The sequence below is a fragment of the Pipistrellus hanaki genome, assembly GCF_964339955.1.
Source record: "Pipistrellus hanaki genome assembly, chromosome: 8".
Classification (NCBI taxonomy): Eukaryota; Metazoa; Chordata; class Mammalia; order Chiroptera; family Vespertilionidae; genus Pipistrellus; species Pipistrellus hanaki.
In genome coordinates this window covers 28,330,329-28,347,970 of record NC_140510.1, presented here as the reverse complement: position 1 = coordinate 28,347,970, position 17,642 = coordinate 28,330,329, and the positions used below count along the sequence as shown (strand labels likewise).

At 37.9% G+C, this 17,642-nt stretch overlaps 1 protein-coding gene across 5 annotated transcripts in view; it reads right to left on the bottom strand.

Annotated features, from left to right (window-relative positions):
• MBD5 (methyl-CpG binding domain protein 5) overlaps window positions 1–17,642 on the bottom strand; it is a 348,517-nt gene that overhangs the window by 38,025 nt on the left and 292,850 nt on the right. For all 5 annotated transcript variants that reach the window (XR_014795804.1, XM_084893024.1, XM_084893026.1 and 2 more), the window contains 2 exons: window positions 16,768–16,948; window positions 8,016–10,151 (listed from right to left, as the gene is read on the bottom strand). Coding sequence is in view for 4 of the 5 variants with exons in the window: in XM_084893024.1 (XP_084749150.1) it covers window positions 8,016–10,151; window positions 16,768–16,948 (2,317 nt within the window). In the remaining variant the exon portion in view is untranslated. The remainder of the gene's footprint in view (window positions 1–8,015; window positions 10,152–16,767; window positions 16,949–17,642) is intronic.

The window sequence follows — 17,642 nt, the reverse complement described above, 5'->3', positions numbered from 1 at the left end:
TTTAAAATTAAATACCCACTGCATTTGGAAGTTATTTATTACACATTCTTAAAATATCTAATATCTTTTTAAAGTATGATACTTTGTAAAACACTGTGTAATCTGAAGTGAGAATTCTTGTGATTCATCCGCAATGTAAGTATGAATATCGTACATGACTTTGTATGTGTACAGAATAGAGCATTAGTTAAGCTCACACCAAATAGACCAATAAGTTGTTTTTAAAATGTCATCATACCATCTTAATCTCCAATTTTGAATAAATAGTATTTCATGTTAGAAAACGCTTTCTAAATTAATATGCCCAAATGTTGGTTTTTGTCCATAAAATTCAAGAAATGAGTCATACAGAAGAAACTCCTTCACCATTTAACCTTTATCATTTGGCAAATGTACTACAACTACATACCTTCAATGGCAATCACTATTCAAAATGAATGTTTCTAGAGACGAGAGAAGATATCATGCCCTCGTGAGTCAATAAATATAATCCATCTTTCCATATAATGGAAATAGTACAATTTTCTCGTCTGTATTTAAATGATTGAGTTAACAATAACTCTATGAGAAGTCTCTATCTTCCAACAAGACATTATTTTCCCCAAGCCTTAGTAATGTCACGGTAATAAGTATTTACAAAAATGTATCACTCTATGCTTATGGTTTGTGATGGAAATTCCTAGCACTCCTGTAGCAGAAGTAGGCAGGGAATCCTAGGGACTGACAATGTTCCTCGACTACAATGGGGTTACAAGTACATCCCAATAAACCCATGGGAAGTTGAAAATATCACAGATCAAAATGCATTTAATACTCAACCTACTGAATATCACTGCCTAGCCCAGCTTACTAAAATCTGCTCAGAACACTTACATTAGCTCATAGTTGGGCAAAATTATACTAGGTGCCCTCATACAGAGCCCATTTTACAATAGTGTTAAATACCTCACATAACTTATTGAATGCAGTATCAAAAAAATCCTGGCAACACAGTACACTGCAGAGTTCTGGTTGTTTACCCTTGTGGATGCCTGAAAGCCGGGGCTCCCTGCTGCTAGCTGCTCCGTATCACAGAGCGAGCACCATACTGCATATGAGGAAAAGGTCAAAATTCAAAGCACACTTTCTACTGAACACATATTGCTTTTGCATCATTGCAAAGTCAAAAAATCAAGTTGAACCATCATAAGTTAGAAGCATTTAGTGTCTATTTGTTCTCCACAGAGAAGGGAGAGGTGGACCCCAAAACAAAAGCACTTCAGAGAGGGGGAAGGAAGGAACGTCAGTCTCCTGCTTGGTAGCATTTCTAGTGTATGAATATGCTAGAGTAACATTCAAAATGCGTCAATATTCCAATTGGCAGTTTTATTTCCTTATTTTAATGGGGTGTTTCTAGATTAATACAGCTAATTTGTACCCTTTCATTGCATACTATGCTATGTGTAGTGCTAAAATAGTGTTTAGCACATACTAGGTGCTCAATAAATATTTGCTGATTTATTATCCCATGAATAGTCTGAGACAGTGTTTAGGCCAATTTGGGGCTGCAAAATAAATTTAGTATGCCCCATCCATAAATCAATAGAAAGGAGCACACTGCATAACTAGGGTATTATTTTGTGGAAACTGCTTCTGTTAACATTTGAGTGATGGGTCAAGTTCTGTTAGCGGGTGATCATTTCAGTGAATCACGATTTTTAAAAGAAATAAACGAAATAGGATAAAAAAGAATATATAAGAGTGCATGACATGTAATAAGTGTGTTTTTTTTTCCAGGAAAATTTTATTTGTTATACATTGAAGATATATCTCCGGTGGATTGTAAGGCAAATTAGTTTTTTACTGTGGGGAAAAGTAAAAAAGCAGGAGTTTGACAAACACTGGGTTCAGATCAGGCCTCGGAGATGCTCAGCTCTGTGTGGATGCTCTGTGGAGCAGTGCTCGGGGAAGCACATCTATCAGGCTGCAGTGCGAGAGGCGGCCCTGTGGCATGGGCATGGCGTGGGCAGCGCCGGGGCCCGCTCAGGGTGTCCGTGATAAATACTCCCTTAGACCTGTACCTGTGGGTCTTGGATAGATTTCCAAACTTCTCTGGACTAGCTCCACCCCAGGAGTATTTCAGCTACTCCATCAGAATTCTGTCATCTAACTCCATTTTAATCTGTGGAAAGGTGAGTTGTCACTTTGCATTTGCAAAAAATATAATTCTTAGGAAAGAACGTTTCCTCTCCTCTTTGCTTGGCTGGCATTAATGTTGTCTGACACAAGTTCCTGGAAGATAAGAACTTAATAATAATTTGATTTATCTAGTACCACTTAGACATGGCATTAAATGATATCTATTTTGATGACACCATGGGAACATTTTTATTGTTATTTTTAATGAGTCAAATTTTTGTAAAGTTAACATCATTGCTTATAATTTGGGTATTTTCAGAGGCTGCTTCACTGTTTTCAGACCACTTTATTTTAGTAAATATAAATAGTAGCTTAAGCCATCACTCTTGGACTGAAGAATTTCTAGTGGCTTTATAAGTGAGCTTAGTGTACTGCAATGGAATAAAATTCTCCAAATTTACACACTGAGACAGTTTATTTCTTGAAAGGTACAGAATAGATAACTGGATTAGTAAACATCTCACCCCACTCCGAGTTCTGTTATGTCCTTTGATTACACAGACTCAAGATCTAAAGTAAAAGTTTTAGCTCCTTCTTTCGCACACATAGAAACATTAAGCTTGGGATATGTAAGCAAAACAAGTGATATTAACCTGATATTAGGAAGCCTTCTTAAGCAGCAAGATATTGTCTGTTGTAAAAATATCTTCCAACAAAGAAGAAATGGCTCATTTTGCAAAAAAATTAACCAAGAGAATAGACATAAGTTATCATCGAACAATCAAGAATTTAATGTAGTTTTGGTATTTGGTTAAAAAAACAAGAGGGCAACTTTTAACCTAGAAGCCTGTGCATGATGATAAAATCTAGGCATTTAAACATTTGGGTGGGAATACTTTCAATAGAAACTAATGTATGTTCAGTCATGGCCTTAGGAAGGCCTCTGGCATTCTTCACTCTACATTAGTCTATGTAAGATTAGAAGATTATTTCTACACAAACTGCCCATATCTTGAGAGTATAATGGGCAGTTTGTTTAGAAATAATCTAACTTATAGAGTATAATCACCCTTGAACATTTTTATCCCGTAACTTTTTTGTACCTGTAATGTGTAGGAAATGACAATTTACTTTTATTTTCTATCTAGCATGTTCTGAGGATAAATAGATACAGAGAACAACAACAATAACACAAGCTTATTACTTTGCAGTCTTTTACCAAGAGTGTTCTTTTGTGGCTCTCTTTCATTTTCTTCTACCTGTCATATCAATGGTTATGCTGAGTTTCAATCAAATGCATTTTGTGCTGAAATAAAAGATGTCTTTTCCAGAGTTAAATATATATATATATATATATATATATATATATATATATATATATATCTCCATGAGCATATATTTATTTGTAGGTTTATTTGTATTCTTGTTATAGTCAATTTATATCTTTAAGAGTTAAGGCAAATGAATGTTGTCTTCTCTTTTGGTACAAACTCATACTCTGTGCATTTAGAGAATTTATTTTCATGTGTTCAGAAGAGTTTATTTCATTATTTTATTAGAGGAAAATAATAGAACATAACAGTATTTTGAAGTAAAAAAGTTGTTATTTAATGACCTTATCATATTGGATAAAGTTCAGTTAAGTTAGTTAACAGAGTAGTCTAAATCATTTCATTTCTTGGGAAATTTGGGAAAAAAAACACGGGGCCATGGAAAGGATGGGTTGGCTGTAATGTGGGTGCTGAGGGACCAAGTCCCCGCAGAGGCCCGGGTGGCTGGGTGCTGAGGGACCAAGTCCCCGCAGAGGCCCGGGCGGCTGGGTGCTGAGGGACCAAGTCCCCACAGAGGCCCGGGCGGCTGGGTGCTGAGGGACCAAGTCCCCGCAGAGGCCCGGGAGGCTGGGTGCTGAGGGACCAAGTCCCCGCAGAGGCCCAGTTCTTGAATGTGTGTTTCTGTACTAAGGTCAGCAGGCAGGCAGGAGGCAGAGGCCTGGAGAAATGAAATTTGAGTCAAGGACACTTGATTTTGGATTCCTCTCTAAACCAAACCACCACAAAACATGCTGAAACCTGTCTCTCTTCATAAATTGAAAGTTACTTTCAAAGCCTGCCTTCAGGGGTTTGAGTATTTGCATTGAGATCAGGAACTTTGGGGGTTGGTGGTCAGATCCACAGCTTTGCTTTGCCACCTCCTACTGGCCAGTTTCTAGATCTGTCATGTGGAAATATTAACCTTACTTAAAACCTGATATCTAAAAAGCTAACAGAAACCTGTAAACTTTACAATGCAAATGTTTAGAGAGCTTTAGTGGAAAGGCAGTTTCAAAACTCCAAATAGAACCAAGAAAGCCTTGTAGTCTAAGTTTCACAAAATGTTTTCTAAGCATTTCATATCTTCAATCTGATTTTTAAAATTATCTTTGCCTCCAATTCCCATATTTGAGTGTGTCACATAGAATTCACTTATAGGCAAAAAAAAAACAAAAATGTACTTGGGTTGTTTATTATAGAAAAACTCTTTAAAAGAAGATTTAGAAAATGAATTACCAATATTATGAAGCATTTTGAAAGCAAGTGATTTTTTTTGTCTTAATAGATGTCTCAATGCAACATTTTTGAGCTGTTGCTTTGGAAAAAGGAAAAAGGGCACTGGATTGCGCAGGAGGCCACGTGAGCTCTGTCCAGACTCCGTTACCGTGGAGCAGAGCGGGCCCATGTTCCCCGAGTCCCTTACCTCACTGTGTATCACACTGGGAATGACAGACTAGCACACGCATAGCCGCCTCCTTTAAAAGTCTAATTACATGTTATCCACTAGGAAACCCATTCCAATTCATTAAAATAAAGGTCACCAAATTCGATTAGCAAATGAAGGGCAGTTAGTTCTCTTGGTATTTTGCACAATTCACCAGCATTGACACAAACATGCTAATCGTTGTACACGATAATATTAGAGTCCAAAGAGAGAAGGCAAAAATAATCGACTTTTGTCTAAAAGTGTATCAAAAGTTTAAAAATGTGGCTTGTAACATGCTTCAATTCATTATCTGTTGGATATTTTTTAAGATGTTGAAAGTGAAGAGAATATTTTAACCACTGTTTCAGTTGAAGAACTTATGCAGCTGAGAAGAAAATGGATTATAGAATTAGATGAACCTGAGTTCAAATCTGAATTCAGTTACATATGATCTTGGACAGTTAAGTTCTCTGACACTCAATTTACTAATCTGGAAAATGGGGACAATACTTTGGAAAACTGCCTATGTCAGAAATAATCTAGGTAAATCACCTGGTACATAATAGGTGCTCAATAAATAGCTATAAGTAACATTTTAAGAATAAAAGTGTTTTCACCTAATATCTAACTGGTATACTAAGAATATCCAGCGAAACTTACAGAGATAATTGTGACCGTCATCTGCTGTCTGACTATGAATGAATGCCCAGCCTGGGTGCTTATTTGATGGATGAACAAAGTCAGAGTAAATAAATATTTAGTCTAAGCAGTTACAGTGACAGAACATTCAGTGACAGTTCACTATATATCAAAAAGAAAAACTGCATTAGAGACCTCTTCAACGTTCAGCTCATCAAAATAGTTATACTAGCCGAAACTGGTTTGGCTCAGTGGATAAAGCGTTGATCTGCGGACTGAAGGGTCCCAGGTTCGATTCCAGTCAGGGGCATGTACTTTGGTTGCGGGCACATCCCCGGTAGGGGGTGTGCAGGAGGCAGCTGGTCGATGTTTCTCTCTCATTGACGTTTCTGGCTCTCTATCCTTTTCCCTTCCTCTCTGTGGAAAATCAATAAAATATATTTAAAAAAATAGTTATATTAATTAGTAAATCTACTAATTTTTATAATCAGCTGCATATTCAATCTATGTATATTAATTAGTATTTAATCTCCTTACATTTAATATTTTAAAAATTCGTACTGACCTAAGTTTTCATCAAGCATATGCTCTCTGTTAGCTTACATATGGTCACATCCATATCATTACTAGACATTTATTCTTACCCCTTTTTGCTATCTATATGCCAGCACTTTTCTTACATTAATCAATTTTAAACTTGTGTGTTTTGATACTCCCAACACTGGGAATCCGGATCCACTGTTTCACACAGATGTGAGGAATAAGAAAATACATGTTTAAGACTACATAAAATAAGTCTACACTTGACATCCAGGTGAAACAAAAATATAAATAAATGTTTGTCTTTACATATAAACTTAAATACATCATTAATAAAATACATACACTTTTCAATATGAACTGAGACCTGAAACAAAGTAAGTTGAGGTAAGGGGTATCAAAATTTGAAAATATAATACAACAAGACTAACAATTCTCATAAAAATGATTGAAGGTATGCTTAATAAATATTTAAAATAGTTTCTTATTTCATGTAACTTTAATCTGATAAGTGTATACGATTAAATTTCCATTTGTGTGGAATTATCTAAAAAGGAACATGAGTAATTGAAAAGCTAGAAGCCCGTTTGTAATAAGTATCCTGTTAAACACAAAACATAGTTTCATGAAATTCCTTAGGTTAATAATACCAAGAAGACACTAATGGTTTCAATTATCTTCTCCGCCTCATATTCTTTTGAACACAAGAGGCCAATGAATAGTTCTGCATTAAATACTGACAACAAAACAACACGGACATGAGTTGTGGAGGATGGCAGGTGCAGGTAGTGACACTGAGAAGAAACACTTGATCTAACTATCAGTAGCGACATCGGTCACAGTGCTGTCCCAGCAAGGCGGTACGATACGGTCTATACATTCCTGTACAGCAGCTTATTATTAAAAGCCTCAGCAGTTTTCTCATTTTCTGAAACACTCTGGTTTTTAAAGCCCATTATTTTCATATTTGAATTTTGTCTCAACAACCACCTTTTATTTTCTCCCTGTCATTTCACATAAATCTCCCAGATCATTAGTGCTGTGTTTTGAGTATTCTTTCTAATGTTTTCATGGCCAAGTTTTCTGATGTCTCGATGAATTTCCCTCTTGAGTGCTCCTTTACATTTTAAAAAATAATTTCTGGAGGAATCTATTGCACAAAATGCAGTTCTTTCTAATGTGTCTGCTTTTAAATAGATTTGTCTCCATTAATAGTGGATGAAAAGATACAATAAATTTGGGTTCGAAAACTTAATGTCAATGCTAAAAATAATGGTTTAGTTCTACAAGAAAACTGTAAAACAATATCAAGATAAATAATTCTGGAAATCAGGTTTTTAAGCTTTTTTTTTATTAGAAAACTTAAATTATTACCCTTTTTAAAAAGGGAGTAGTCAATATCCATTTTTTAATTTTCTCAAATAATAATAAATGATAGCAAACTAGGATAAGAAAACACATTAGAAGACAGCTTTCTACTTCATACAACTTCTGGTTACCTCTTCCTACCCATTCACCTATTTCTGGTCAGCAGCAAGAACAGAAAATCCATTTATCTTCGCCTTTTGGGGTTTTCCATGATGAGCTTCATTTACCTGAATACAAACAAAAGCTAGGGGACACAGATTTTATATCACATAAGCCAAGAACCTGGCTCACGAGCCAGGATGCCCTGCCTTCTATGTCTTCTGTAGTTTAGAGTTCAATGGCTACATGACCAACCGAAAGTTGAAGGTATTCGAAATGACACAGATTGACGACAGATAACGGAAACACATGGAATCCCCGTGGCTGTTGTTTTTCCCTTAGTAGACAGATCCCTAGCCTTATGTAAATAAAATTATAAATACTAAAGAAATGATGAGAGTGTCACAATGGGGAAAGAGGATCATTTCTTATCATAATAAATATTTTGGTATAAATTTTTAAAAAACGTAGAAAAGCTTAGTACCTCTGGGTACTTTTTTCTAAGAAAACCATACCTGCTTCAGAACTTGTTTGATTATAGCTGCTAACAATGCTGTTTGGTATCACTGGAGTGGAGGACGTTGAGAGTCTTGACTGAGGTGGATTGGGATGTAACGAGTTTCCTAAAGCCATGCCCGACTGACTGAGCATCCCACAGTTCCCGCTAGCCTGAATCTGATTTATCAAACCTGCGAGGTGGTGGTTGGGGACTGAACTGTTACTGTGGACAAAGTTAGTGTTTGCGTTGTGGCAGTGCACGGCTTCCCCTCGGATAGGGATGTTCTGTGTCAGTGAATTCTGGAGAACACTGGCGTTCATACTGGGATCTGTAAAATGCAGCTGGTTAGCAGAGCAAGGCAAAGCAGTATTTGAGGCCCCACAACCCGGGGTACTATTGCTACTCAAGTGAGCGCTTTGACAACTCATAGACTGTAGTAACTGAGACATGGAACTGATGGGGAAAGAACCCTGACTCTGCTTCCTCAGCAAGTCGGGTCCCGGTTTAGGAACTGGAGAACTATCCATTTGAGACTGTCTGAGCAAACTCAAAACTGTGGTAGGAGGCTGTTTTCTCTTCCGCAACGAGTCTTTCTGCTGAGACATCAGCTTATCTCTCAGTGCTGCTCGACCACTTTGCCCTTCACCTGTGGGGAGAAGCATGTTGGCAGTAGGAGGGAACATGGTGTTTAAAGTGCTATGTCCTTCAGTGTTGCCACTGCCAGCAACAGCTCCGGAATTGCTACTGCTGCTACTGTTGTTGCTAGCAAGTTTGTTTTGATTTGCTAGCTGTGCTTTGGCTGCTGCTGAGAGTAAACTACTTGCTGGAAAGGAGGCAGCATTGTGCTGGTTCAAGATCTGATTTAAAGGCATTCCCAGCAAACCAGGCTGACTCTTTACAGAACCACTTCCGGCAGACGCAGCAGGAAAAGCTGCACTGCTTGGGGTAGTTAGTACATTACTCATTCCAGCAATTAACGGGTTAGGGATGTCCTTGTACTGATGATGTCCATCGGACTTGGTGGAAGGGCTGGATGGCATTGATGGCCGTGGGGACCCTATTGTTGACCTTGGTGACCTGGGTGGAACCTTAATACCACTGCAAGCGGCTTGGGGTCCTAGAGGTGGCATCATGAAATTTCCATGATCGGATGATGTGGAAGATGAGCGTGATCTTTGGGGCGATGCCTCAATCCTTCCGATTCCAGCCCCCATCATGTGCACTGGGGATGTCACTGGAGAAGGGGACAGGGAGGTTGAAGCTGAATGCTGAACTCTTTGAACATGACTCCCATGATTCATGTGACCAGGTTTTACGGTTGGCAAAGGGAGATTACTTGGCAAAGGAACAACAGCAGGAGGCATGCTTACATTCATCACAGGTACCTGAGAGTGGACATTTGAATGGAAACTAGTTGGATTAATGATAACAGGGTTCTGATTCGCCGGTTTACTAGGAATAGGGTCAAGAATGCCAAGTGGATCTTTCTCAGATGTTAATGGCTTTTTCTGAAGAGCACAAGAAGGTGGAGGAGGGGGAGGTGGGCCTTGGGGTAGTTTGTGGTGGAACATTGCTCGTGGTATTTCCATATTATTTGAAAAATTACACATTGGTTTTTTCATTACTGGACTCTTTGTAGTCAAGGTTGGGGAGAGAGGTATATTAGTCCTTCCAGCCATTGCACAGGATGACTGTACAGGAGAACCGTGTAGCATTACTGAAGGTGGAGAGAGAGGAGTCCTATTCAGGTGAATAGGACTGGAATTGGGAGCTCCATGAAAACCAGGATTATTCCTTGTGAAAACATCAGGGCTTCCAAGTGGGTCAGTCCTCGGAGAGATTGAGCCATCTCCATAAATCTGGGATCCTGACGATGCTGGGCTGGGCAGGCCTCCATGGCTGCCACGGAATGGAGATTTCTGTCCATGTTCACTGCTGCCCAATCTTTGCCGGGGGTAGACAGGGTGGAGTTCTTGTTGCTGGCTTCCAGGCAGTTCTTGTACATAGAGCCTTCCCATGGCATTTGATGATCCAATCATTAACTTGAAAGGATTCTTACATTCAGGCATTACAGAATTTGTAATTCCTTCATGAGACTTATTTCTTATGGATCTTGGAGTTGCTGCCCGTGAAGGTACTACTGGAGTTGCATCTGTTGTGAAAGAAACAGAAAAAAATCTGTTAAGTCATCTCAGTTCTTTTGTATTTTGGGGTGGGGGGTGAGGAGGGAGGAAATGAGGGCACCTGGAAATAGAAATTTGCAAATAGAAGCCATGCCTCTATGCCACTAGAAATTCTCCACTCTACATTAAATTTTGATTTAAAAAGTGCACATTATTCTCCCTTAGTTGGCCAAAGGTCCTCAATTAACTGCTCATTATGTTTGTTTGCCTCTTATCTGTTGAGAAAGAATGAAAATCTGAATCAGTTCATAATGACATTAGCCATTCTAATAATATTTAGAATATGCAAAATCAAGATTGACAGCCCACATAGAAGTGATGATGTTACTCTCTTGTTGAATTTGAAATTTTTAGGCACACAGTTACAATAGAAAATTATTATCTGTGTGGCATATTTTCTTTGGTGATTTAAATGAATTGCTATCTTTACCAGAAAATCTGTTGCCCTATAAATGTTTCTGTTATCTTACTGAAACCTCATCAGGACAGCTAAAGAATTGCTTCTTTATCCCAAGATTTCCACTGTAAGAGTAAAAGTCTTCATTTTTGTGAATTAAGTGAATGGAGTTCAGAATCTTTTATAATGGGAGCGATAACAATGGTAAATGTAGTGATACTGCAATCATGCCTAACTCCCCATCAATTCTACTACACTGCCGTTTCTTTGACATTAACCAGTCATTACTGTGAAAACGTTAGTCAGTCAACTCAGGTAAAAGGCTGCAATTCTCTTATTAGGTCAGAATTCCTATGAAACATTTAGACTGCTAAATCTTAGGGCTGAGTTCTAACTGTAATTCCTCTTTGTACAGAGTGCAACTCTCCCTCACTGGCCTTTGGGGTCCCTTCAGTCCTTTTGTAGATCAACAGAATACAGGCAACAAAAGCAAGCTGGACCACTGGACAGAGCTTTCACATTATCTTGTCAGAATTCTAGGCTCAAGTTTTTTTTAGCCCCGAAGGATGTTTAACTATTTTATAAAGTTGTACCTTGTAAAACAGGGATGGCAAATAAAATTGATTTCCTAGGCCAAGTCCCATCAACTGGTGGTGGCTGCTTAGAGTGCTTTGAGGGAAAGGATGCTGAGCCTTGCTGGGCTCCGTAGAAAATGCCACTGAGTCTATTACAGGCACAGGGGCTGAGAGTGGCCTCATTCATACTATACGCTGGCCATCCCCATTCTGAGACTTACAACATATTGGCAAGCACACCTGGATTCACTTGCAATCAGAAATATATTTACTTACATGGATACTTGTACATCTAAGATAAATATACTTCTCCTACCTGCTAGGTAATCAGATAAATTTTTTTTTTTAGATAGTGATTCTTAATTGGGGGTACACAGAAAGCCAGGTAAGGTGCATTCAAGAAGTAAGAAAATGCAGGGGATAAATCAAGATGGCAGCATAGGTAAACATCTGAACTTGTTACTTCACACAACAACTTCAAAACTATAACTGAAAGACAAAATAGACATCATCCAGAACCATAGGAAGGCTGGACATAAGTGGAAATTCTACAATTAGAAGGGAAGAGAAAAGCACACTGAGACTCAGAGGGGCTGCGGAAGTAAAGTGCAGAGGTATGGAGGAGCATCCGTGGAGACGGGGGGCAACTAAGTATGTGGCTGGCTTTTTCAACCTGGAGAGAGACACAAGCTTCCAACTGCTCTGAACTCCAGTTCCAGGTGAGACTCTGGGAACCCAGACTCATACGGGGAGAAACTGGACTGTCTGGCAGTGGGCAGAACTCAAGAGCAGCTTTCTCTTAGAGGTGCTTGCAGTGATTGCCAAGGGACACTGAGATCCAGGGGCCTCTTAGGGCAGGGCTGACAGGAAGCCATTGCTGTTTGCTCCGCCCTGAGACTCTGCCCCATCTAAGCTGTGCACAGAGGCTTTTGCATATGAATGGCCTGGTCCTTTGAAATCTAAACTTACCTAACAAACTGCAGCTGAGTCAGAGAGACCCAGAACATCCAAAAAAAGGCCCAAGGCCCCATAGTAGTTTGCATTGCTTCACAGCTGGGCCTCATCTGAGCACCTCCAAAACCCAAACAAAGAAGTGGAATCTACAGATCTCTCCATAGCTCCTGCTGGGTAGCCTCAGGCATAGGCTAACTTAGCATCTCCTTGGAGATCCAAGAGCCATTGTACCCAGGGGTCAGAGTAGGACCATCCAGATTACAACTCCTCAGATCCATAAGGGACAAACTCAGGGGGCAGACTCAATGAGCACCAAAGCCCCACTGAAGCAAGTCTTGCCTCATAAAGATGTCTCCAGCACAGAAGTTCTCCCATTGTAGACACAGCTGATCCTCACACCCAATTGGCCTGGAGGTCAGTTCCTCCCAGTGATACCAACAAGAAAGGCTTAACTACAACAAGACTGCATACAGCCCACAAAGGGGTGCACCAAGAGTGTCCACCTCAGGTAACTGGGGAGGCTGAGCCACTGTGCTTTACAGGACACCTAGCACACAAAGCCACTCTATCAACTCAGGGAAGCAGCCAAAATGTGGAGACAAAGAAATTGGTCACAAATGAAAAAAATGGAGGAAAGCAAATGACTGGATATAGAGTTCAAAACCACAGTTATAAGGTTTTTCAAGAATCTACTAAAAACCTCTGATAAATTTAGTGAGACCCTTGAGGATATATGAAAAAGAACCAACTATAAATTAAGCATACACTGACTGAAATAAAAAATAATATACAGAGATCCAACAGCAAACAAGAGGGTTGGAAGAATCAAGTCAAATATTTGAAATACAAAGAAGCAAGAAACACTCAACTGGAAAAGCAAAAAGCAAAAAGAATCCAAAAATATGAAGACAGTATAAGGACCTCTGGGACAACTTCAAGCATACCAACATCAGAATTATGGGGGTGCCAGAAGAAGAGAGAGAGAACAAGATATTGAAAACCTATTTGAAGAAATAATGATGGAAAACTTCCCCCACCTGGTGAAAGAAATAGACTTACAAGTCCAGGAAGCTCAGAGAACCCCTAACAAAAGGAATCCAAAGAGGGCCACACCAGGACACAACATAATAAAAATGCCAAGAGCAAAAAAAGAGAGAATATTAAAAGCAGCAAGAGAAAAACAGTTATCTACAAGGGAGCACTGATATAATTGTTAGCTGATTTCTCAAAAGAAACTATGCAGGCCAGATGGGAGTGGCAAGAAATATTCAAAGTGATGAATAGCAAGAACCTACAACCAAGATTACTCTACCCAGCAAAGCTATCAATTCAGAATTGAAGGTCAGATAAAGAGCTTCACAGACAAGAAAAAAGCTAAAGGAATACATCATCACCAAACCAGTATTATATGAAATGCTGAAAGAAGAGGAGGAAGAAGAAAAAGGTAAAGATAAAAATTATGAATAACAAATACCTATCTATCAACAAGTGAATCTAAAAATCAAGTCAATAAAAAATATGATGAGCAGAATAAACTGGTGAATATCACAGAATTAGAGCCATAGTAAGGGAGTGGACTGATAATTCTCAGGGGGAAAGGGGGGTAGGGAGTGCAGGAAGAGACTGGACAAAAATCGTATACCTATGGATGAGGACAGTGGGGGGAGGGAGTAAGGGCAGAAGGTGAGGTGGGAACCGGGTGGAAGGGAGCTACGGGGAGGGAAAGAGGAACAATTGTAATAATCTGAATAATAAAGATTTATTAAAGAAGTAAGAGAACGCAGTGAACATATATTTTTCTTTGGAAATGTGGGCTTTCTGTTTCTAGCATGGTGAAGATTCTGGATAGAATAATTTCTGAATATAATATATGAAAAGTTGAGAATCAATTATATAAGAGAATTGTAGCGGATAAACTCAACTGAACTTACTTTCTTTTTAAAAAGAGTTTTCAAAGTTTGCAATAAAATAATATATGAAAAGTAGTTGGGATACTAAGTGTGGCTCATGTTGGGAACACAGGTACCTGTATGAGCCTTATTACAGGATTGACTGTGTTCTCTTCGGGAACAAAACTACAGACTTGTTTCTTTTCTTGGGTATTTCTATAATTTACAGTTAAGTGATTAAAAATGTAGACATTGGCATTTTTAAATGTACAACAGACAGAAAAAATATATACAACAGAATTTAGAAAATAGCTGTGGTCTAAAAAGGATTTCTTCCATACCTGGGGAAACATAGTTATCTTTAAAATAATATGAATACTAAATAAATAAACAAATGTCATGCCGCTGTTATGATACATTTAGGAACTAAAGTATTAGAAGAGTTGGAAATTATAAATGCTAGCTACCCATCAAGGGCTTTCATGGAGACCTTTCAAAAAAAATAAGCAGGAACTAAATGTATGTTTATGTATGTTAGAGGTGAAAATTACTATACGAGTCTTCTTAACATTGAAGGTTGAGCTTTAATAATTAAATGTTTAGATATCAATTTTATAAAATTAGTAAATTGATATAATGTTATGTCTGAAGCTAGTAATAGAGGCAATTAATTCAATAAAGTATACCACTGTAAGAGTGGATGGAGATATGCCTGTTTTACCTGCTCCAGTTAAATACTTATCTTTATTTTTTAATAATGAAACTTGTTAAGATTCAAAAAGTTGAGAACCAAAGCAAAACTCTGTTAAGGTCATTAAAAGAGGCAGCAAGGCAGAATGTAGAAAGAGGTAAAGTTGCTTGATATGAGGCAGCAGTAGATCTGAGCATATGCAAAAGTGAAACCATACTTATGTCAAGGTGTCAAGATATTGGTAAATGTTAAATAATTTATTACTATTTATTAAATGTCTTTAAACTATGGCAATATTTTTTTAGTTAAAAAAATGTAGCTCATAAAAAGAAAAAAACAATCCCTTAGATTGTTTTTTCTTACATACCTTAGTGGAGCAATGTTTTTCTGATCATCCCTGTTCAAGCTTAAAGGTTAGAGGTTATTGGAAAGGAGCTCTCTGGTCACAGCTGCTGAATTATCTCCCTGCCCTCTTCACATGAGTGCTAAGTGTTAGTCTTTACCTGTCCAATGTCACAACTGCTCCTCTTTGTAAACAATTCCATAATTTGACCCCAACTTACCTATGTAGGCTCAATCTTCCCTTCAAGTCAGATTAGCTTTCACATGATCGATTCTACTCATTCTGGACAAGAATTGTCGTATTTCCCTCATATTTCTAAATCCTACAAATTTCCAGGTTGGTTCAAATCTGAGTTTGGCCGTAAAGCCTCCTCTGATCACTACAGGGGACACTCGTCATCTATATATATTCAGAGCTCTGCAGAACTTCACTTATCCTTCATAAACAAACACTTTGGCACTTAGTCACATTTTATTCTGAATTACTATTCAAGTGTTAGGTAGATTTAATTTTTTGGAGGGAGTTTATATTCTAGCCCTTACAAAAAGAAGTTCCCCAGTCTCAAATCATGATTCCACAGATTACATATTAATCTTAAAGGAAAAAGGTGCCTTAACAATGGAATGATCAGACTATAACCAAGTCATCAAACTTGATGTCATCAATATGGGATAAATTGACATTATGTGCCTCCTGAGGAGGACATAACAACACCTGTGCAGTATTCCTAGAAAAAATTGTTTAACTTGAATATAAATGAGGAAACAATCAGGCAAAAGCAAATTGAAGAAAATCCTATTAACACTGACCCGGACTCTTCAACAATGTCAGTGCCATGAAAGAACTAAAGATGGGGAACTGATGCAGATTAAAGAAGTGGAACAACTAATTGCAGTGCACAATCTCTGATTGCATTCTGGATTTAAAAAATCCGGATTAAAAAATAATTATAAGAAAGCATTAGGACAACAGGAGAAATTTGAATACAGACTACATATTAGATAATATTCTACCATATTCTATCAGTGTTAAATTTCTTAAATGTGACAATTAGATTTTTGGTTTATGAGGAGAATGTCTGTGTGTGTTCAACTATTTAATAGTCAATTTTTATGACATCTGCAATTTCTAAAACAAAATTGTTAATTGGTGAATGTAGATGAAGGGTACGTGGTACTCAATAAACTGTTCATGCAATTTTTCTGAAAATTAAAAAAATATGAAAGCATGCATTCATGCATACAGGTTTGTTGGGGGAGGTATAAAAAGTTCCTAAAAAGGTAAGATCTACTAGTAGGTGCTCAATAAATAACTATAAAATGACAGAAAAGAATAACACTGCTAGTTCTTGAAAATATTATTAGTTGCATTTGAGGACTTGATACCACACATTAAAGTACAGCCCTAAGAAAAAGCCTACTTCTGATTCCCAAAAATCTGTGTCACTTTCTCTTTCCTTAGCCCAGCTCCATACCCCCCATCAGATGTATATGTGCTAATCAGTCTTTTGTCTAATTGTTTAACTACAATAGATGATTGGGATGGGACACTTTGGGAAACAACTTCATGGGGATTTTTCAGAACAAGTTTGCTACTTGAATTAAAATGTTGAAACATTCATGACTTTGAAAGCATCGTGCATGTGTGAAAAGTGGACCTGGAAAATGCCTGGCAAAGTGATCCCCTCTGACTCCGCTAGGAGAGACGGGGTGGGGGGGCGGGGGGGGTGTGCGTACTTGTTCCTCCTCCGGGACTGGTGAGCACCAGAGAAGGGTGTGGGGCTTCCATGCTTTTGTGAAGTGTGGCCACTGCGATGATTTTCCTCTTATGTATGCATAGCTTTGTGACATCTTCATCGGCTTTCACATCTTCTGCAGTTCTCTGCTTCACAGCAGCTCCAGGGTCAAAATTAAACACCTGGAAAAAAGAATGGCCTCGGTTTAGAGCATGTCGTAAAAGCAGAACATAAAAAGTTGCTTTGTTAAAACATTTTTCTTTACATAGATTAGGCCATCAACATGAATAAAACTTCCTCAAGTTATTTAAGAAAAGCAACTTGATGTAACTTCATAGTACTTCTGCTGAACTCATGGCATTTAGTGGCACAGTAAATAACGAAAATTATCCTAATTCCATGATAGCCAAGATAAAAAAAATATATATGCAAAGGTATAGAATCTATGTTCTCTGATGTTATATTTCCTGATGTTATAACAGTATAAAAATAGATGGAGTTCATTTTAAAAATCCAAAAGATGACATTTCTATGTGCTAACTTTTCCTTTGGCTTTATTTTATTACTATATTAATATTACCTTTTCACCTATTAAAATCTATTTTTTAAAAAAATAATCTTATTTATTGTGTACATATTTATGAGATGCTTCAAATGCTTTTTTCTTTTTTGGAATGAGGTGAAGGTGACATAAATAAAAAGAAAAAAGGTGTCTGCTAATCTTACTTTAAGATTAGCACTATAATAGATACTCAGAGAATAAGAACCTGCTTCCATAATAAATAATATTTTATCATTTTAAACAGTTTTTACTTTCTAACTTGCAAAGGAGTAAAACAGTTTCACATTTTGAGTGGGAAGGTGCAGTTCAGCTTC